Below are 22617 nucleotides of genomic sequence, written 5' to 3' on the forward strand. Positions count from 1 at the left end.
ATTATCAGTTTTCCCAAACTCAGATTTTACTCCTTTTTTTTTTTTAAATAAATGCAGGTTTTCCAATCTCTCCTCGATAAGTGCCATCAACAAACATAGACTCCAAAACTTAGGCACCAAAAGTGCCATCAATAAACACAGGCACCAAAATGAACATTTATAGGGGAAAATAGCTCTTTGGGGCATGGATATTATTTTCATATTTGTCAGTAAAGCACCTTGCACACTTTGGACAATCCAGTAGGGCCACGGTGTTGTTAATATTAAATAGAGTTATATGTATTTAAATGAATTGGGATAGACAGATTTTTTTTAAAGTGGGGAAACATGAAAATATGGGAAAATCTCAGTGGAAAAACACTGAGATTATCCCTTTGAAAATGTTAATGGCAACTGTTTTTAAAAAATCACATTTTTATCTGAAATTCTTTACCTCCTGTTGTGACAAATAATTCCTAAGATTATTATACCTGAAAATTTAGAGAGAAAAAAGAATGTATCTTTTTTAGGGTTTCTCTGTGAATTTGAAAGCTCTTTGAAGCTTTCTCTTGCTCCTCTGCAGACTCTGTTGTTTGTATGAATCTTTCACAAGCAATCAGGGAGGGAAAAAACCATTTTAAAAAACCAGGAAAATGTGATTGTGATGCACCGCCTCCCCCTCCATCCCCCGCCCTTCTTCCACCTAAGCAAAGAGGGTGAGCGGCAGGGTTGGTGGCTGAAACAACGTATTGGTTTTTAATTGACTCGATTTCAACTTGATGGTGTTCCCTTTCGCTAAAGGTAATTGGCATCAAGAACGTCCCAGCGAAAAACTGTCCCCTCCTGAGTCACCCTCTGGGATTAATTTTTTCTCCACCTCCTGGGCTGATGTTCCGCCGCCTCCTCCTCCTCTTTTCCCTCCGCAGCGGTGTCACTGACTGCAAGTGTTTGGTTTAGGTTTGGCCTATTTGGCAACGACCAGCTCTGGGCTGGGGGAGAAGGGGCGGGGGGGAGCAGTCACGTTGCAGAGCCACGTGCCAGTGCAGCGAGCGACTGGAAAGCAGCCCGGAATGTGAAAGTTAATCAGCCGAGGAGCAACAGCTTTACACACTGCACATGAGGCAGGGAAGGGCGGGGGGAGGTGGAAGGAGGAAACACTATGAAGAAGAGAGCGGCGGGCCACGACGGCATCTGTCCATTCTGCAGCCATCAGCACACCGCGGCAGGATAAAGCCCCTCTCAGCCATTCCCGGCTGCCGGGGAGCCTTTTGGGAGGTGGTGCGCGAGGGGAAACCAAACATCTGGATGTCAGCAAGACTCTTCTGTGCAGTGTGGAAGTGACAAGTGCCACCATTCTCCACATCTGGGCAGCTGCGCCCCAGGTCCGTGCAGGAAAAGCAAGCAATCCCTTGTGAAAGAGGCAAAAGCCCCAAGCAGCGAGAGCCCCTAAATGTAAGTGACTGACTAACGCAAAAGGTTTCTAGGCAAAAGGTTTTTAACCAGAGAACGGCTGTGACCAGGCTTTTGGCCCCAGGGCTCGCTTGTTGGCTAGAATAGTAACTTCTGCTGCAAATGGTTCCCCACACAGCACTGACGGCATCCTGTGATTACTTCAGTCTCAGCCTGCCTCCAAATTGCACTTCCCACAAGGCGGCGGCATCCCGGGGCTGGGGAAAGGACCCCGCTTAACTAAACTCGGGGACGCACGCACAGACCCCAGGTTCACTCGTGTAATGACACTGGGGGCATCTGGTTTCTGTTCATGACCGACCTGGCTTTCTCTCCCCACCCCACCGCCTTACGCTGTGTCAAGCCTTTCCGGGGTGCTGGTGGCTGTGACTCTGAAGGGATGGGCGGGCAGTTACCGAGTGCAGTCTAAGGCAACCATAGGGTCTGGGTGGAGGAGGAGGCGGAGGGAAATGGGCGCTCAAATCTGGCCTCACGTGGAAAATTTGAATCTTCCCCTGGGGAAAAATCCGACCCCCTTTTCAGTTTTTGTCCCTTAAGGAAAACACAAACACACCTGAATCCTGTGATATTAGAATCATAGACTATCAGGGTTGGAAGGGACCTCAGGAGGTCATCCAGCCCAACCCCCTGCCCAAAGCAGGACCGATCCCCAATTTTTGCCCCATCCCAAATGGCCCCCTCAAGGATTGAACTCACAACCCTAGGTTTAAGAGTAACAGCCTTGTTAGTCTGTATTCGCACAAAGAAAAGGAGTATTTGTGGCACCTTAGAGACTAACCAATTTATTTGAGCATGAGCTTTCGTGAGCTACAGCTCACTGCTCAAACCACTGAGCTATCCCTTCCCCTACCAACCCCCCCCCCCCCACACACACACACACACACACACTAACCCTCCTCACTCAGCAGGCAGTCCTCTCCCGGGTCTGACCCTTCCACCCCGCTTTGTGAGCCCTGCAGTGGTCCGGACAAGTCTGTTACAGCGCTGCCCCGGGGGAGACTGGATGGATTGCTCTGCAGCCAGACTCAGTACGGGGCCACCTGCTGATCGCTCCTGTGAGGTGTCACTCCGGAGGCTCGCCTCTGACTCGAGCGGAATTCCCCCATGGAATGAGCCTGGAGTAACTGAGATCAGGAGCTGTCCCACTAATGAATTGATTATTATTCCCTCCTGCCACCGCCCATGCTGACAGGTTCCCCCCCCCCCCAGCCCCCTTTGCTACTATGAGTGTCTTTCCCGTGTAAACATGCCTTACCTCTTAATGTGTCCAGTCTGCGTGGGGTAACTGAAGTCTAACGGAAAGAATCAAAGTACATTTGTGATTTGTTTACAAATCAGGCGCACCCGATGATGCTCTAGGCTTGATGTCCTGGGAATATCCTCCCCCCCCCCCTCCCCACTGCAGCCTCCCGGGCAAAAGTGGCGCGTTTCGACCCAGCTCCCATCCTGTGTGAAAAGCCCGCGACAGGGCTGCCAGTCAGGTGTGCGGGGCATTGCGAGCGGGCATGCAGCAAAGCGGGAACGGTTGGTTTGCTTTTTAGTTGGGGGGGGGGAGCAACCTCGGGGTTTACTGTTCCGATCGTACTTATAATTTAATGGGTGTTTTATTTGTTTGGGGGTTGTTTGTTTTGCTGCGTTGTTGTTGTTGTTCTTTGACGAAATATAACCGTGGTAGCGAGAGTACTCTCAACTAATTACAATCCCATTGCATCGTCCCCGATAGCATTTGGTGGGGATGGGGAATTGGTTTTATTTTTCACTCCGACGCGCAGTTGCTTAACTTTTCGCAAGTGTATCGAAGGCTCTTGCGGAATACCAGTACACCCAGTGCGCTCCTATTCTCCAGTGCTGACTCGTAGGGGGAAGTCTTTGCAAAGTTGCTGCTGACCAGACTCCTTTATCGTTTATTTTGTCCTTATTTGTCTTCTCCTTAACCGCCCCATGTAAAGTCTGTAGGTGGGAGTGAAAGATATGGCTTGTTAGCTTAACAAAGGCAGGAAAGTTAATTGCCTTTTTGACTTCCCAGAGCAAATATAGCATATATGTGTGTGCAATCAGGTGCATATTTGTACTTATCTATGTGCAAGGAGCCAAAAGTCCAACAGGATGTTACATTTGGTTCCCTCTAGCTATGGACTTTCCCCTGGTTGGGCAGGTGAGCTGGAAGGGGTGCTACAAAAATCCAGATCCATCCCTGTGATTCTCTTCCTTCTAAGGGGACTGACTAGTAGCAAGGATGTAGGTTACATTTCCCCTAGAAATCCCCTACATTCTGCAACCAGGCAGAGTCATGTCAAGTGCTCCTCCCTAAGAAAGAGTAGGCAGGGAAAGGGGACTGTGTCTCATTCCTTTGACACAGAAGTAAAGGGTCCCCGCAGCTCAAGGGGTGCTGTGGGAACCTGATGCCCCTGTTGATGGGAACCATGTGAACAGCAGAACGAATGCAACTGAAAATGCTTGCCCGGAATACGTGACTTGTTTGTTCCCCAGCACGGGTGGCTGTGGGAGATCTGTTCAGTTGTTCTTGGAGAAATCAGCCGTTCCCTTACCTAGTGTCTGAGGGTATGGAAAATAACTCACACCCAGCCCCCTCCCTGCTGTCCTGAATCTGTGCAAGGGGTGAGTTATGCAAGGACGGACTGTGGTGCACATGCCTTTGCTGAGGAGGCAGATAAGGTAGCAGGTACTAGGCAAAAACTGGGGAGAAAGGAGAAGAGGTCAGAGTAATCTGAAATCAGTGAAGGTGATTATGCCTTTGTATGTCTCTGGAAAAGGTAAAAAGATGCAACCACCTGCTGTAATAATAACGATACTTAGCTCTTATAGAGCACTTTTCACCAGCAGTTGTCAAAGCCCTTTACAAAGGAGGTTAGTATATTTATCCCATTTTACAGATGGGAAAACTGAGGCATGGAGCAACATCACAAATAGAACCAGGACTTCTGATGTCCAATCCAGTGTTCTGTGCAGTAGACACACTACCTAATAGGCATATTGCGTATGTGAAAAAATAGGACTTTCCAAATAGAATTTTAAATGACCACACACACACACACACACCATTATTATACTGAGGGAACAGTTCTCCGTAAGGATGAGAATTTAATATTCCATCCAAACTTTTTTCCCCAAAAGAATTCATTTAAATGTTTTGACCATTGATAAGAGCTGGTTGAACTTTTTTGAAATTCAAAATTTTGACAAAATGTTCCATCAAATTTTTGAGGCAAAAATAAAAATGTTTATGGAAATATGAATTAATTTTTGACCCATTCTAGCTGACATATAACCAGAGGGAAATTAGAAATGGCCACCACTAATGCAGAGACCTGTTCTTCAATGCTTACTTATTCAGGTTGACATCAATGGAGCTACTTGTGTGAGTAAAGACAGTGCATGAATGAGGGTTGATTCATAGATCTTTAAGCCAGAAGGGACCACTGTGATCATCTAGTCTGACGTTCAGTATAACATGGGCATTGGCAATTGGACCTCCCTGAATTAATTCCTGTCTGAATTTGAACATATCTTTTAAACAAACATCCACTCTTGATTGAAAAATTTCCAGTGATGAGAGGACAGGCCCTCCCGTTGTTACTACAACTCACAAAAATCAGTGGTCAGGAGAGACTGAACCATACTGACCACAAAGATCAAGGTTCTAAATACGTTGTATGTAGAAAGTATTTCAGATTATTTTGTTTTTGCAGGTTTGTAACACACAGAGTTTTACACGCAGAATTAACATGTGGAACTCATTGCCACAGTGGACCTCTGACATCGAAGGCTTAGCAGGTTTCTAGAGAAAGGTTAGGGGTGAAATCCTAGTTCTATTCAAGTCAATGATAAAGTTCCCATTGACTTCAGTAGGGCCAGGATTCCACGCTAGATATTTATATGAACAATGAAAACATCTACAGCAATCAAATATGCCACAAGTTTGGCAAAGGTATGAACCCTCATGATTCAAGGTATGAATGAAGGCAATAGGAAGAAACTTTCTGTAGGGAAAGGTTATTCTAGAATTACCCACTTCAAGGTGCTTGCATCTTCTGAAGCAGCTGGTGTCGGCTGCTCTGGGTAAGTCTATACAGCCCGCAGCAGCAAGTCTCAGAGCCTGGGTCTGCAGGCACAGGCTCCCGAGGCTCATGCTATGGTACTCCCAAGGTATGTCTACACCGCAGCCGCTCCAATTACAATCTAGTCTGAGATCCTAAGTATGCATTCAGGCAGCTAGCCCCTCTTGTCGCCCATACCACCATAGCCGCACTGTTATTTTTAGCATGCCAGCTCCATCAAAGCTAGCAGACGTACATTTACCCAACCTGAAATTACACCTCAGAGATAGGATACTGGGCTGACTAGACTGCTACTCCCATGTGGTATAGCTACTCCTGTGTTCCTCTGATCATAGACATGGGCAAGACAGATTCTTCTCTAATTAATGTTATTTAAGAGATTCAAAAATGCTATTACCAAAGGTCAAAAATGTTTGAGAAATACCATATTTTGTCCTTGCGAAGTATAGCAAAAAGCCAACTTACAGTTCATATGAGAAAAGTTTCTAATGCAAAAGATTATTTCCTGTAGTGCACTCACTACCTGTCCTTTCCTAATGTTGATGGATCACCTTTGAGTAAACTTAGTTTAAACAGTTGGAAGTTTGGCACCAGACGGAAAAGGGACAAAGCAGCAGTGTGACTGTTATTAGCTATAGTGACAACCAGCACTGCTGAGAATCCTGACAACTAAGAGCCAGATGATACATTAATATAGGAAAAATGGAGTTGCCTTCTGAGATTTCGGACACCACCCAGAGGTTTATTTTTGTTGCTGTATTTACTTCTCCTTTACAGGCACTGAGGGCTCAGTGATGCCTCACCAAAGAAAAAACAAATGAAAACCATTATTTTTAGAGACAATAATATCTTGTTTATATACTAGATATTTTCACATACAGAAGCACCATGGGATAGTAGTGGACAAAGAAGGTGGGAGTCTGGAACTACTATGTCCTCTGGCTCTGCACTGATTGTGTGCCCGGCTTTAGACAAATCACTGACCCTCTCTCAGTGTCCTGCTCTGTATATCCTCCTGACTTCAGAGCGGCAGCAGCTAGATCCACGCCTTGGCTGGTCGCTAATGCATCCCTGAGTCCACATTAGCCTCTATGCTGTCTCTGCCTCCATCTCCACATTCTGGGGTTGGGAGAACAATGGTGAGTGGATCCATGTAGAGAAAGAAATTGGATATCTTTCTAAAAGGTATGCTCTAGGCTCAACCAGAAGTTATGGATTTGATACAGGAATTAGTGGGTGAGGTTTTATGGCCTGTGTTATGCAAGAGGTCAGAGTAGATGACCATAATGCTCCCTTCTGGCCTTAAAATCTATGAACCTCTACCAACATCTCCCCTCAGTTTTGCTCTGTCCCCAACCGCCCCCCCAGCACATCACATAGGCAGCCCTTGAAGAACCAAATTCCTTTCCATGATGAACAAGCCAACCCCCTCACTAGCTCTACATGAAGCACCCCCCAAAAAAGAGAGAGAGAATCCCTCCATCCCCTCCACAGCAAACACAACATTGGCTGAGGCTCCAGTCAACACAATCCACTGAAGTCAATGAGAGTTTTCCATGAAGATGGGAGATTGGCAGAAGTTTTCCCAGTTTCCCAACAGTTCCTGTAAGAGGATCAGAAATACCCTAACACTTGCTACGTCCCCCATACAGCATGTGATGCCTGTTGAAGTGACCCCACAAAAGGTGTCTGATGATCTTTCTGTCTCTGGCAGGGAATCGTTGCTCTGTACGCTCGTTGGAGAGCGGCGGATTGGAGAGCAAATGGAGTGGAGGTCAGTGAAGGCAAACCGTGTACGAAGGAACCTCTTTGGCCCCGTGGACCATGAACAGCTGCAGCAGGACTTCCAGCACATGCTGCGCAGCAGCATGGAGGGAGCCCAGCAGAAGTGGAACTTTGACTTCTTACGGGACATGCCAGCTGAGGGGCTCCTGCAGTGGGAAGAATTACAGAGCCATGATGTCCCGGCCTTTTACCACAGTTGTGTGGTGGGTGAGGCTCGCAAGCCTTTGAAGCCCTTGAACCAGGGTATAGTCAAGGAGGTCAAGGCTCACCACTTTGCCACGGTGACACTGACTGAGAACCCCAAAGTTGCCAAGAAAATGTCGGGCAAGAAGAGCCAAGCAGGGAAGAAACGAAGACAGACATCCTTGACAGGTGTGTGAGACTTGTACTTTATGCTGCTCAGTGGGTCAGAACTAGCTCTGAGAGCTTCACAGGAATTTAATCCTGATAGGCCTGTAACTAGCCTGGTCTTAAACAAGCAACACTTCAAATAAATCAGATGACATGCCTGATGCAGACAGGTTAAGGGAGCTTATCACATGCAGTTTACATAAGAGACAATTAGGCTGATTTTCACAAGGGCTGTGCACCTGCAGCTCCCACGGGTGTCCATGTGATTTGTGAACGCTCAGAATGTCTGAAAAGGAGGCCAAAGAAGGGTATGATTGCTCTGTCAAACTTAGGCCTGGTCTACATTAAAAAATTAGATTGACCTAGCTATAGTGTTCAGGGCTGTGAAAATTTTTGCGTCCTGAGCACCATAGTTAGGTCGAGCTAAGCCCCGGTGTAAACATGGTCAGGTCAATCATTCCATCAACCAAGCTACCATCTCTCAGAAGGGTGGATTAACTACAATGATGGAAAACCCTGCTTCTATCTGTGAAGGAAGCATCTACATTACAGTGCTAGAATGGCACAGCAGACATGGCCTTAGTGTAGGTGGGAGAGACTAGGCAACTAAAGGGAAGGGGGTGATGAAGAATAGTTAAGATGACTTGTCCAAGGGCAGCCTGGATCTCAAGCTGGGTTGTCCAGCAAGACAGTATGACTTTCACCAATTCTTGTCATAGATCTGCGTAGTTAGCCATGTGTACTCTTCCCAAAGTGTTGTCTGAGACACAGTGGGCCAGGCAGAGCGAGGGGAGGAAGAACAGGAACCAGAGAAGGTTGCCAATTTTCATGCTAACTTCAGCTTGGATAGAATACTGCGTGAATGCATCCAGGAAGTGTAAGAGCAGACCAGTCTTAAACTTGGCAGGAAGGCAGAAAGGGCCAGCTTTTGAAGTGCTCAGCACCCATAACTAGAGACAGATTTTCAAAGGAGCTCAGATCCCATTTACTCTGGGTTCGAGCTAGACTGCTAAATAGCAATATGGACATTTTTGCATAGGCAGTGGCTTGGGTTACTCACCCAAGTCCAAGACCACCCAACTCTCTATGTCTGAGCTTGGGCAGCTAACCCAAGCCACCAGCCATGCCACAATGTTGACACTACTATTTTCAGCATGTTAGCTTGAGCAGATCTAGCGCAAATCTCTCTGCCTGCATTGAGAATCACAGCTCCCAGCTGCAGTATAGACATACCCTTTGGCACCGACACCAGGGCAACATTTTCAAAAGTACTCAGCACCCAGCCACAATCCTGATTGTATTTCATTTATCCACACAGGGATTTGGGTTGTCCTGGACTCCTGAACAACAGGATTCTTTCTAGCCTATATTGGGGGGGTCTAATGAGAAGTACCAGCCTTAAATTGTCAAAAAGGATAATTAAACTAAGACATTAGGAAACTTCTTTTGAATAGTGATGCAGATCAGACAATAGACTAATTTGCCAGGAGAGGCTATGTCATAAGCTGGGTGCAAGCAAACAATATGTGTTTTAATACAGTCAAATGTAAATGTATATGTCTAGAAACAAAGAACATAGGCCATATTTACAGGGTGGGGAACTGTATCCTGGGAAACAGTGACTCTGAAAAAGATTTAGGGGTCACGGTAGATATTCAGCTGACTGTGACACCAGGGCTGATGTGATGCTTGGATCCATAAACAGGGGAATTTCGAGTAGGAATAGAGAGGTTGTTTTACCTCTCTGTTTGGCACTGGTGTGACCATTGCTGGAATACTGTGTCCAGTTGTGTCCACAATTCAAAAAGGATGTTGATAAATTGAAGAGGGTTCAGAGAACAGCCACAAGGTTGATTAAAGTATTAGAAAACATGCCTTGTAGTGATAGACTCGAGGAACAAAACCTATTTAGTTTAACAAAGAGAAGGTTAAGGGGTGATTTGATTACAGTCTGTAAGTACCTTCTTGGGGAATAAATTGTGATAATGGGATCTTCAATCTTGCACAGACAGGTCTAACATGATCCAATGGCTAGAAGTTGAAGCTAGACAAATTCGGATTGGAAATAAGGTGTAAATTTTTGACAGTGAGTTTAGTTAACCATTGGAACTACTTACCAAGGGCCGTGGTGGATTTTCCATCATTTGCAATTTTAAAATCAAGATTGGAAGTTTTTTCTAAAAAAAATATGCTCTATGAATTATTTTGGGGAAGTTCCATGGTCAGACTAGGTGATTACAGTGGTCCCTTTTGGCCTTGGAATCTATGAATCGCATCCGATGAAGTGAGCTGTAGCTCACAAAAGCTTATGCTCTAATAAATTTGTTAGTCTCTAAGGTGCCACAAGTACTCCTTTTCTTTTTACGGATACAGACTAACACGGCTGCTACTCTGAAACCGTCATTAGACAGGTTCAAGAATGAACTAGAGCTTAGTGATGAGAGGACAATCTTACACTAGAGCACAGGGCAGTAATACTTAATGAATGCACTTTTCATCTCCAAAGCACTTTGCAGGCATTAACTAATTAACTCTATAATATAACTGTAGAAGTCCAGGAGCTTTATTCAGGCTTCAGTGTTGTGACAGTTGGAGGGTATCACTATTCAGTTGTAAATCTCTGTCTAGCAGTGTAGGAGCAAATTATGCAAATATTTCCAAGGGATATTTTCTTCCATTCTGTTTGCCCTGGTAAACAAACATTTCCACAGGGGATGTGGAAACCAAAACACCAAGTTGCACAGCTTAACACTTTCCCATATTTGTTTTTACAAGTGAAAACTTGTTGGTAGAAATTGGTCCCCCAAGAATTCTGGATGCAATGAAACTGATCTATCAGAGCAGTCATGTATATTCTGCCTATTTTGGTGGGGCTTTGAGCTCATTCCATCTCTCTCTCTCTCTCTCTCTCTCTCTCTCTCACATGTACCCATTTATCCTCCCTATCACCACCTCAAAAACAGTACATCAAAATCTCCCATCAACTCAGAAGATCTGTACTCTGCTCCCTCTGGAACAAGACGTGACTAATCCATGTGACAGCTGGATTAGTCATCCAGAGTGATGCCTACCCCCAGAGGCCGAACCCACTCTGTGCCACACGCCCAACCTCTGTCATCCCAGAAAGTGTGGAGAGTGTGGACTAAACTTTAGACTGGTTCTGAACACAGGTATCTGCTATCTCATTTAGTCAAGCAGAACTCAGTAATGCTTTGCATTAAGGTCCTGCAATGGTGCATTTAATTTACACTGTAAAAGACAGTAGTGGTCTGGTTAAATAAATATCAATGTCTTAAAAACCAACATGGGTTCTGGGGACACTGGAGCCACCAAAGTGGGAGGAACTGAAGCTTTCTCACTTTATCTGACTCCTTGGGCAGGCAGAGTTAATTAACCAGTAAAAATGCAGGAGTTTTGCCATATTCCCAGCTCATTTGACACATGCATACCATCAGTTCCAGCCTCTGTTCTGATTCCATGAGAGTGCTTCACAGCTGCAGATTTGCAGTACAGCTAGGCTTTATTCTGGCCTTTTCCAGGAACAGAAGTGAACTGTCTTTTTTGTAAGCCGGATTTCAAGATGCATCAGTGGCCAGAGCTAGAGAAAGAGCCAAGGGAAGGAAAGACATTTTCCATGAAGCACCAGCCTCTCACTTTCACATGCCAGGTCTCATCCTTTTATTCTCAGCTCAGAGCACTGTGGACTTGACTTTGGGCATGTCTACACTACGGGTGCTACGGCAGCACAACCACAGCACTACAGTTATGCTTTCTACAGTGATGGAAAGGGGTAAGCCACCTCCCTTGAGTGGCAGTAGGTAGGTTGATGGAAAAACTTTTCTGTTGACTCAGCTGTTTCTGCACAGGGAGTGAGGTTAGGTCCATCTTCTGGACTAGTGGTTTCAAGATACTGGGTAAAATTTTCAAAAGTGACTGGTCTACACTACAAAGTTAGGTTGAGCTAGCTACATCACTCAGGGGTGTGAAAATTCACTCCCCTGAAAGATGTAATTAAGCCGACCTAAGCCCTGGTGTCGTCACCATGAGATTAATGGAAGAATTCTTCCATCGACCTAGCTACCGCCTCCCAAGGAGGTGAATTTATTACAGCAATGGAAGAACCCCTTCACTACAGCAGTGCAGCTGTGCCACTATAGCATTTCTAGTATAGACGCACCCTGAGGCACTTAGAGCCCAGATCTTCAAAGGCATTAGGTCCCTAACTTCCATTGAAATCATGCGAGTTGGGCACTTAAATTCATTTGAGGATCTGGTCCTGAGAAACCTTAGTCCCACTGACTTCCATCAAGACTTTGGCTCCTACATGCACAAGTCCCTTTTGAAAATGGGACTTGGGCTCCTCAATTACTTAGATGCCTTTGAAAATTTTACCCTTGTTAAAATTCACCATTGATGAAAGTGAGGATAATGCCAATGAAGTCACTTATGACTTTGACCCACCAAGTATAATCCATAATATATCTCTCCTCTCCAGTACAAACTGGAGGACAGAGTATATATAAAGTCTCATGATTAGAAGAATTAGCAGTTGTGAGGATTATACTTTGTGAGAGCTCAGACATCCCACTTATTATTGTTACTCCTCTCCTCTTCCTCCCCACCAAGAAGTTCTTGTGACATTTGCAGGCCCTTTTTCCTGATAAATTAGCTGCTCAGACTCCCAACAATATGTGGTATTAATTTGGGTCACCACTATAGATATTATCCTCATCATAAATCAACCAACAGAACTTAATGAAATTGGATGCAGGATTTTCTTTGCAGAACTTGGCTGTGAAAACCTGTAGAATTCCAAGGAGTATCCTCTGCCAGTAGTATTCTCTGTAGAAATGAATACAAGCCGTAAACTGCTAGGACACCATGAATATTTGCTATATACATTGCCATTTTGGTTATGTGGGAAAGTGAAGTTAAAACATCATGAGGACCAAATCCTCAGCTCGTTTAAATTGGAATAGCTCTGTTAAAGCCAATGGAGCCAGTTTACACCAGCTGAGGATGTAGATCTGTGCCTGTAAATGTGGGTACACTTCTGATTTAATTTCAGCTTAATTTGTCCTGTTAACTACATGAAAAATGTATTTGTTTCTGTGCTAGAAAAAAAATCACTGCTTAGTGTTTCTACAAATTATGGAAAGCAGGTCATGGTTCTGTTGTTAGATTGAGTTTTGCACTTGAAGCAGGAATTAAATCACTTTGCTATGGATGAAGAATACAGAGTATTTTCCCCATAATTACAGCCCTTATTCATTCTGTACTCAGAGAGTAATAATTCAGTGTTATTGCAAGGTTATATCCAGTCTTCCTAGAGTTCTTATTTGATGTAATAAGTAGAACGTTATTAGTAAGGTTCAGCATAATTATAATTCTTCTGATGTTATACTAAACTGCAGATCTTTTTTAAGGTGGTAAAAGAGCATTGAAATATAACTATTTCTGACCAGAAAACACTATTGTACTGGATCTAAAAGTCAGAGAGTAAAATGTCACATTGCTCAGCTTATATAAGAGAGTCCAAAGTCCTTTGATCTATGCTGAATAAAAGCCAGCACATTTCCTTTGTTTGTTTGGTATTACACAGCTTTATATGGAACATACTAAAGGTATTAGTTTTGTTCCCTCGTGGGCCTTAGAGAAGCCTACCTGACATTTCTTTAAAACATCATTCACCACGTGAGCAGTTTCTAATTCTGTTTGTTTGCTATTCTACAGATTACTACTCAGCTAAGAAGCAAGTCAAAACTAACAGTCAAGCTGCTGCAAAGAATTTGGCTTTCTGAAATGAAACACAGGATTGATCTGCACCAGAGATGTTATAAAGAGCTGCCAGGTTTATCTGACATTCAGAAATTGTGTGTGCAAGCTACAAATGCTTAAGGGCATCACATGGATTGATATATTCATGAAAGGAATGATGGAAAGTCTTATAAACACAACAAAACTTGCATTAGAATGAGGTTAAACTGGAAGCCCCTTTGCTAAGGATCACTAGCCTTAAAAGTGTTGGTAAGCAAGTTTGGAAATGTTTCAGGAATTGGCTAATAGCAGCAACTTAACCATGTGCGTTTCAAAGAATACTGCATACGAGAAAGCAGTGAACATAAGGTTAAACAGCTGTACAAATATACTGCTGCATTTGAACAAGTCAGAATATGATCAGGACCATATTATGTTTCTGATTTTGTATTTTTTACATCTTTAATGTACAGTTTGTTCCCTATTTCTAAGAGTGATGGCTTATCCAATCAATAAGCTTCACCTGCTAAACTCTACAGATCTGATTTATTTAAAAAGTTTCCAACCCAGACTATGATTTTTCAGGTGCAAAATTGTGACTACCCATAACTATTTGTGCACATAAATAGTGGTATTTATGTGGCAAATTCTCTGCGGCTGTAAATGGACATTGCTGTAGTTACTTCAGCAGAGTTTTGCCTATTTACTTCAGCAGAGCATTTGGCCCTGTGTCTGTCTACTTGACTCTGTTCAAAAATCAGGGTGTTAAACATGTGACTGTTGTAAATGGATGTCTGCAAATTTGCACCCATGAAATCAGGCACCTTATGTTAAAATCATTCCCGATATCTGCTGGGACAAGTATAGCCTTCATTTTCACCTGTGCAGTTCCATTGAGGCCAGTGCATGTGTGAAAATGAGAGCAATATTTGCCCTGTTGGGCACAGTGTTTTGTAATGCAGGTTACTATGGAGACATTGGGCTAGATTCACAAAGAAACTTAGGCATGGTGATGCTCAGCATCATCATGCCTAACTTTTAGGTTCCTAGAAACTCCCGAGGATTCAAAAAGTCTTGAGTCCGGTGCCTAGGCTCCCTGTACAGTGAATAGAGGGAGGTAGGTGCCTCAGAATTGGATTCACAAAAGCTGGCAGGCTAGGCAGCTCCTTGCACATGCTAGCCATTGGGAGATGCCAAAATTATAGGGGGGAGGGATGCTAAGCCCCGCCCCTTGCAGTGAAATGGGTGTTGAAGTCTGGGCTGCAGGGAGGTACCTTGTTTGGCTTGCGATTCTCAGGTTCAAACCCTCTCTTGGGGTTATCTACACTGCTTTAGCAAGATGTTGGGGGGGGACAGGGGGAAGACCACCCACATAGTTTTGAGCCCACTGGTTTGGGCACTCAGAGGTGGTAGGTCCCAGTTCAAAACCCCTCCCATAAGTGGAGGTTGGACTAGAACTGGGGTCTCCCACATCCCAGGTATAAGCACCCTAACCACTGGGCTTAAAACATTGGAGGGAGGCCTCCTCTTTGCCCATCTCCAGCCATTTTGTGTATGCTCATGTATAGGGGTCCAGTCCAGTAGGCAAGCTCTGAGGATGCTTACCAGATCGTGCCCTGCAGGAAAGTTAGGCAGAGGAACTCCTGTCTTTCCTCGGTTCATGCAGCACTTTGGGGTTAAGTATCCAGACACCTGGCATGGGGCTGCAGTGTTCATGCTCAGAGGAAGAGCCAGAGGTGCCTAGGGAATATTTACTGCTAAAATTTAGGTGCTGAGTGAGTTTAGGCACCTACAAGATTTGGTGACAGCTGGGGCGGAGGTGGGATTTGTGAATCCTATTGTGGCCTGATTCTGGGATTTAGGCACCTAAAGTGGCAGTTAGGGACCTAAATCTTTTTGTGAATCTAGCCAATTTTTTTTAAAAAAAATTTATTATTTGTTAATCCCACATACGGTGTTTCCATCACTATTTAGGAATTTCCTACAAGAAGAGAAAAGGTTTAATAACACTAGCTCATCCATCTCTCTTGGCATTGCATGGATTATTATTTCTAGGCATTTTTAATACCATACACACTTCCTTTCTATTTCCCTTCTCCACTCCACCCACCAATTTGGATAATTGGGTTTTATGGTTCTTGGCACCCAGTGTGTAAAATGTAAAGAGAAACCTACAAAATATACATGCTAAATTATTCTTGTGCATATGGACTTGAGTAAGCTGCTGTGTTTCACAAACGAGTTTGGAAAGACCGCTGTGATTTGAGCAGTTTAGAAATTACACAATGATTGAGAACTGCTTTTTGCCTAAAATCTACATCTACAAAGTCTTGTACAGTAGATTTTCTCTGGGTATATACATATTTGTGTATGCTGTACACATGGGATGCAGCTTATACATGTTTCAGAGTAGCAGCCGTGTTAGTCTGTATCCGCAAAAAGAAAAGGAGTACTTGTTGCACCTTAGAGACTAACAAATTTATTAGAGCATAAGCTTTCGTGAGCATCCGATGAAGTGAGCTGTAGCTCATGAAAGCTTATGCTCAAATAAATTTGTTAGTCTCTAAGGTTCTACAAGTACTCCTTTTCTTTTAGCTTATACATGTTCACACAGATATTACATGCAACACCAAGACATGATAATTATTTTTCCATAGGAGCAGTGATGTTTAGATGTAAACAGTTCATTAAGGCTATCAAAATATATCCATTTTTAATGAGAAAAGGCAGTGAATCAAGCCTGTTCCTTTATGTGCTGAGCTACGGGAGCTCAGCATGTTGCAGGCATAGGTGCTGGAACTAGGAGTACAGGGGGTGTTGCTGCACCCTGGCTTGAAGTGGTTTCCATCAGATAAAGGTTTACAGTTTGGTTCAATGGCTCTCAGCACCCCTATTATACAAATTGTTCCAGCTCCCCTGGTTGCAGGGTCTATATTTTCAACTCCAGGCAAGTGAGAGAGTCAGGAGAAATTTTTTCTCTTTTTAATCTTTGATTTGGAAACAAAGGGCCCAATCCTGCTCCTACTGAAATCAGTGGGAGTTTTGCACAATGGAACCAGGATGAGACTCCACATGGAGAATATTGTGAGTGAACTCAGTCTGTGTGTTGTGTGCTCCTGTTACAATAGCGATGGCATGCTGGGAAATAGTATGTTTTCTTACTTTTGGTGATGACTAAGACAAATCTATTTTTTTAAGTGTGTGATTTTCTCTGATTTGAAAAAAATTGCACAACGTATGTTTTCTGTGTGTTTGTGTGTTTTTAAAATCAGACCGACGACACTGTGTAACTTCTTGTTTTGTAGTGATGTGCTAAGCAGCCTTATTTTCTGGTCAGTATGACAGGAGCTGCACACAAAAAAAACCTATCCATCTGTCATGCACAAGGTTACCATGATGTTGCCTTGTTTTCTTATAGGGGAAAAGGGACACCTCTTTTTACAGAGGAAAATGATGATAGCTTGTCAGGGATTGAGCTTGTCAAGGTGTGAGACTGCAGGTTAGAATTTAGCCCATCCAAATTTCTAACATCTCTGCCAGTTATGATTGTGAATATTAGCTCAGAATGCTATAGTTAATGTAAAAAAAATTGCTGGCAAGATGCAGTGATATTTTGTGGCTTGATATCTATATATTTTTTAAAGTTTCTTAAATACAAAATATTGTAAATGAGGGTACAGTGTACAGAAAGAAAAACTTTTCTTTTCTTACTGCTCCACTCCATGGTGTGTGCAGTTAGGATGTCCTGATACTAAGTAATACAGGACCAGATGCTCAGCTAGTGTGAATTCTTGTAGGTCACTGAACTGCGATGGAGCTGTCCCAATTTACACCAGCTGAGGATCTGGCCAGAGGTATTTTGCACTAGTGCTTTGTGTTACTACAGATCAAACGTTGATGACAAGCAGCTAACCAACTGCATACATAAACTGCCTCCTCTCTCCATACACAAATTTTACAGTATGGGTACTGCAACAGCAGCCCTACAGCTATTAGCCCTACTGCTGAGAATGACAACAGGCCTCTGATTGGTTGCTGAGGTTTGTCGTGTATGGGATAGAGAACAGACCATTAGAAATCTTCTTTTATTCAGTAGTTAACATTCTGATGGAGAAGTATTTTAACAAGAAAACATGGAGTAAACATCTTTTTTTTTTCTTTTATCCTGTAAATTGCACTTTCCGGTCAAACACAATTTAGAATTTTCTTTATCGAGACATTTCAGTAGTAACACCTAATACGTGGCAAAGAATAAAATTAAATGGGCCCAAAATATTCCCAGTCTTTAAATGTATGGAAAAGGAGGCAGACCCACTTGAAGTTAAGCAGTGTACTGTAGCTTTAGTACATGTTTAGTTCCATTTACGTATACAGTCCTCTGAGTGAACTAAATATAATACAGTAATGAAGCTGTTCGAGGCATATTTGCTGATCACTGACTTTGATTGGCTGCCTGGGTGTATGACACAGGCCAACAATCAAATCCCCAAGTAGCACTTTTTCATAAGGAGAAGCAAGGTGCTGTGTTCTGGAACTGACATAAATTGGGCATTAAAGAAGTGGTAGCAGCACTGTTTCGAGCTATCTTAAATGTACTTCTGATTACACAGCAGAGGGGGAACTGCATCAGGAATCCATAATATTTAACTGGTTTAACCTCCACCTGTTAATAAATAGACAGCTAATCCCTCTGAGCTCCCTCTCTCAGGTATAGATCATTTCATTCAAGTCCTTTGGCAGCGATTGAGGAAATGGGGCCACTTCAGCAAGATAGCCAGGAAGAGAGACACTAGATGCTTTCCGTTATTTTCAGGATAGTACAAATAGAGCTTTTTACTACAACTTCTCTGCAAACTAATCATATGGACCCTTCTGGAGGTCAGTATTGTTTTTCTGGAGAACCTATGGATGAGTTACAGTAGACACCTATACTCTACCATTAGCTTTTGGATCTTTATAAATGGGTGGGTGGAGGGACTTATTTATTCCAAAGCTTGTGAACTGCTGTGAGAAAAGTGGATTTTCTCCATTCAAATAGCAAATCTAATGGGTCAACAAAGTTCATTCTGAAATTCAGAGGGTTTATGTTATACAAGGTACTTTCTTTCAGGTATTAATTTTGCTTAGCTTGGAATGTTGTAATACTGTAGGTTCAGTGAATTTCAGTGTAAGTGTTGACGTGTGAAGTTTTTGGTTGTCGACTGTGGATATTTGCAATATCATAAATAAAAACTGGTTCATTACTTGTGTTTTTTTACAGCAAATAAGACTGAGTTGTCCTTTTTTCACACACTATTTTTGTATCTTCACGACTCTGATTTGGATTCCATCCACTCCCCCCCCCCCCCCGCTACCATTCTGCTTTCACAATGCATTGACTGACACAAACAAAATATCGGCATGGCATTTGGGTTAATTTAAACTCTGCTAATCTAGAATCCAGGAAAGTGGACTTTGTTTCTCTAACAGGTCTTTCCATATTTTCCCTCTTCAGTGGGAAAATATGGAAAGACCCCTGGTCCTGCACATATTCCAACACTGGTACTTATATCTCACCTGACTAAATCCTCTCTGCGGTTTCATTTGGCTATGACATTTTTCACTTCCTGCCATAAACTGCTGCGGAGAGCTGTCGTGACTTATTAAGCATCTGCCATGTTTCACTCCAGAAGTGGCTGCACTTCAGTAACAAATGAAGTGGTTTACATGTTATATGACATGCACACACATGCTTATTAATTATTATTATATCGCCTATAGGTCAGTGGGAGCTACTGGGCAGGCAGCACTTTTGAAAATCAGGCAGGTACCTAAATATGGTTTAGGAGCCTAACTTTAGGCCTCTGCTTTTGAAAATCGTGGCCTAAACCATTCTTCCTCTCACAAAGTAGTGTGGGTAAATAGCAGAGCCAAGTATATTACCTTTGATGGCAGGCACCTGCACTCTGCCCATTAAAACATCTCCTCCAAGCAGTTTCAAACAGCTGCCAATGTGAAAAAAAGAAGACACGCACACATGTACACCTGCTAGGTAAATATATCTTTCTTCATCTCCCCACCCTGCACAAACCTGACAGTTCTCCCCCAAAATAACATTGGCCTGAAGCCGACGATAGTATGTAGTCCTGGATCAATGGTAGATTGAGGTGACTTCAGGGTTAGAAAGGAGTGACCTATATCACTGGAAAAAAGAAAACTTCCAAGTTCCTGCTGGGATACATAGTAGTTGCTTCTAGTCCTGGAAAATCCAGGAATACCAGACCCTCAAATCACTACATTATTTTATACAGAATAACTTTTTGGTAATTTTTAGAAGTTTAAAAGTGTTGTTATTAAATCGAGTCATGTTTCTAAGGAGACGTCGTCACTGCAAAAAAAGACCTGCAGCAGTGAGTCTCAGAGTCCAGGTCAACTGACTCTGAAAATGTGGGTTTCAGGCCCCAGGATCCACCCTGAGCCCCATTGTCTATACTGCTAGTTTTTGTCCCATAGCTCATTGTCCCTGTTGGACCTGGTCTCCGAGACTCACCACCACTGGTCTTTTTTTGCAGTGTAGACACACCAAAGTACTTTGGGATTCATCTGGATGAGAGGCTCCATCTAAATCCCAAATGGTCAAATTAGTATACATGAACTTTATCCAACTTGTTGAAAAGTGGCCATTTTTGACACTGGCACTACTGGAACCCAGCATAATAGACAATCTTTCGGCAGGGGGCTAGGAGAGATGGAAGGGTCTTGTTGTTTTTGAGGAAGGGGGAAAGAAGGGCTAGAAGTGGGTAAGGGAGTGAAAAATTGTTTTCCTTGGCTCTGGTGCCCTACTAAGGAGGAATAGGCCCAGATCCTCAAAGGTATTTTGCTACCTAACTCCTATTGAAATCATTGGAAGTTAGGCACCTAAATACCTTTGAGGATCTAGGCCATGTTTGTAGTACTTTGAGGATTAAAGAATGTAGGAAAATGGTTTCCCTTATGTTAGCTACAGTGTCCCAACTAAGGGCACTATTCAGGAAAATGGGTACCTGCCCTTTTAATGTTCATAACATGTACATCTGTATCTATGATCTGCAAAAACCCAGTTCTGTGTGCTTCCCCTGCCCTCTCAAAATAATCACAATGGCCTTTTAAATATATATATTTATAAATATATATAAATATATATATATATATAAATATATATATGCAGGAAAATCATTTTAAAATGTGTGCCAGATACCATGACAGTCACTACGTAAAGATTTCACAAACGAATGAACGATAACATATACTTTGGGATTCTCTTGCGCCTGAGCAGATGTTTCTATAAACAAATTGCAGTGGATATTAACAAACACTACAACACAGCTACATTAAGCCTAGGTGTCTGGTTTTCGACCGGAACACCTGGTGGCTCCAGTCAGCAGCACTGACCAGGCAGTTAAAAGTCTGGTTGGCAGCACAGGCAGGCTCCCTACCTGGCTCTGCGTGGCTCCCAGGAAGCTACTGGCATGTTTGGCTCCTAGGCACAGGGGTGGCCACAGGGGCTCTGTGCACTGCCCCTGCCCCGAGCACTGGCTCCACAGCTCCCATTGGCCAGGAACCGCGGCCAATGGGAGCTGCGGGGGCAGCGCCTGTGGGTGGGGGGCAGCGCACAGAGGCGCCTCAATGTGCCTCTGCCTAGGAGTTAGAGGGACATGTCACTGCTTCTGGGGAGCCACCCAAGGTAAGCATCACCTGGAGACTGCACCCCAACCCCCTGCCCCAGCCCTGAGCCCCCTCCTGCAACCAAACTCCCTCCTGGAGCCCACACACTGCACCCCAACCCCCTGTCCCAGCCTGGAGTCCCCTCCCACACCCAAACTCCCTCGCAGAGCCCACACCCCCTCCCACACACCAACCCCCTGCCTCAGCCCTGAGCCCCTTACTCCAAACCCCTTGGCCCCAGCCTGGAGCCTCCTCCTGCGCCTCATCCTTGGCCCCACCCCAGAGCTGTCAGTGCCAGCTGGAGCCCTCACCCCTCCTGCACCCCAACCCCCTGTCCCAACCTGGTGAAAATGAGCTAGTGAGCGAGGGTGGGGGAGAGAGAGGGGGGATGGAGTGAGCAAGGGTGGAGCCTTGGAGAATGGGCAGAGCAGGGGCAGGGCAACAGTATTTGCTTTTCTGCTGTTAGAAAGTTGGCAACCCGAATTAAGCCACATGCTAGTTGTGTCCAGCTCTTTCCTCCACGAGCACATCTTTTGCTGGGAAATGGCAATGTTATACTTTAAAGGGCTATAAATCTTTTACCAAGCCAACAGAGCACATTTCTTCACTTAGATTAAGAGCATTGTTTGAATACTTGTGGTTGTACAATTTGTCCTGTCTCTTTCTCTTTTCTTTCTGCCATGCTAAACAATGAAGAGGCAAAATTGTGCTGTTACACAGGAAGGCTAATGTGATAGACTGCAGGAGATTTTTAACTCGTCTGCCGCAAATCAGGATTATCCCTTTTACCTTGCCACAAATCTTTCCAGTGCGATTGCTTTTATTACAGATCATTTTCCTCTAGTCTTTTCAGGACACTTCACACAACAGCGCAAAAAATGTATTAATCACAAAATGTTGGGCTCAGGGTCAAATAGCCAGGGAAGGCTGCTACCAGGTTGGCTTCCCATACCACCAGGCAGCCACCAACAGCACAGCTTCCACTCTTGCTGCTCCAGACTGCGGCTGCAAAGTTTGCTAGAGTAGACGAGCTTCTGAATACTAGTGGAAGGGGCCCGTGTCTACAGCCACGGTGGGGGAACTAGTGGCAACCTGACACATGACTGAGCCATGCTGCTAATGCAGGGGAGATCGTCCCATAGATCCTTGGGCTCCACATGTTCAGCAGGCCACGCTCCTTGACACTTCTTTACCGCCACTGTAAGCAAAGAATGCAGTGGATTTCCTGCGATACCAAATTATTAGATATCTCCATATAATTTGATGAAACATTTTTACATGGGAGAGGAGGGGGCTATGGCCTAGACTGCTCAGAAAATAAATTATATATAAAATACATTTTATTGGGGGTTTTTAAAATTATTGAATCCGTAATATTAACCTGGGCTTTTAGATGTCTAAAAATGTGACTAAATCTATCCTGCGTTATCCTGCCCATTCAATAACGTTACAATCCCCAAATGAAATATTTTTAAAAAGATATAGTGGCATTGGGTAGCTTCTGCATCTTAGC

The 22617-nt window shown here is 43.8% G+C and overlaps 1 protein-coding gene across 1 annotated transcript; it reads left to right on the forward strand.

The window, feature by feature from the left end:
• Positions 1-1072: 1072 nt before the first annotated feature.
• LOC141975679 (cyclin-dependent kinase inhibitor 1-like) lies at positions 1073-18643 on the forward strand. Its single transcript, XM_074936250.1, has 3 exons — positions 1073-1431; positions 7243-7685; positions 13398-18643. Coding segments are annotated over exons 1-3 (513 nt in total). The 5' UTR covers positions 1073-1429; the 3' UTR covers positions 13466-18643.
• Positions 18644-22617: the final 3974 nt, after the last annotated feature.

This window comes from Natator depressus, chromosome 1 (assembly GCF_965152275.1).
Source record: "Natator depressus isolate rNatDep1 chromosome 1, rNatDep2.hap1, whole genome shotgun sequence".
Taxonomy (NCBI): Eukaryota; Metazoa; Chordata; order Testudines; family Cheloniidae; genus Natator; species Natator depressus.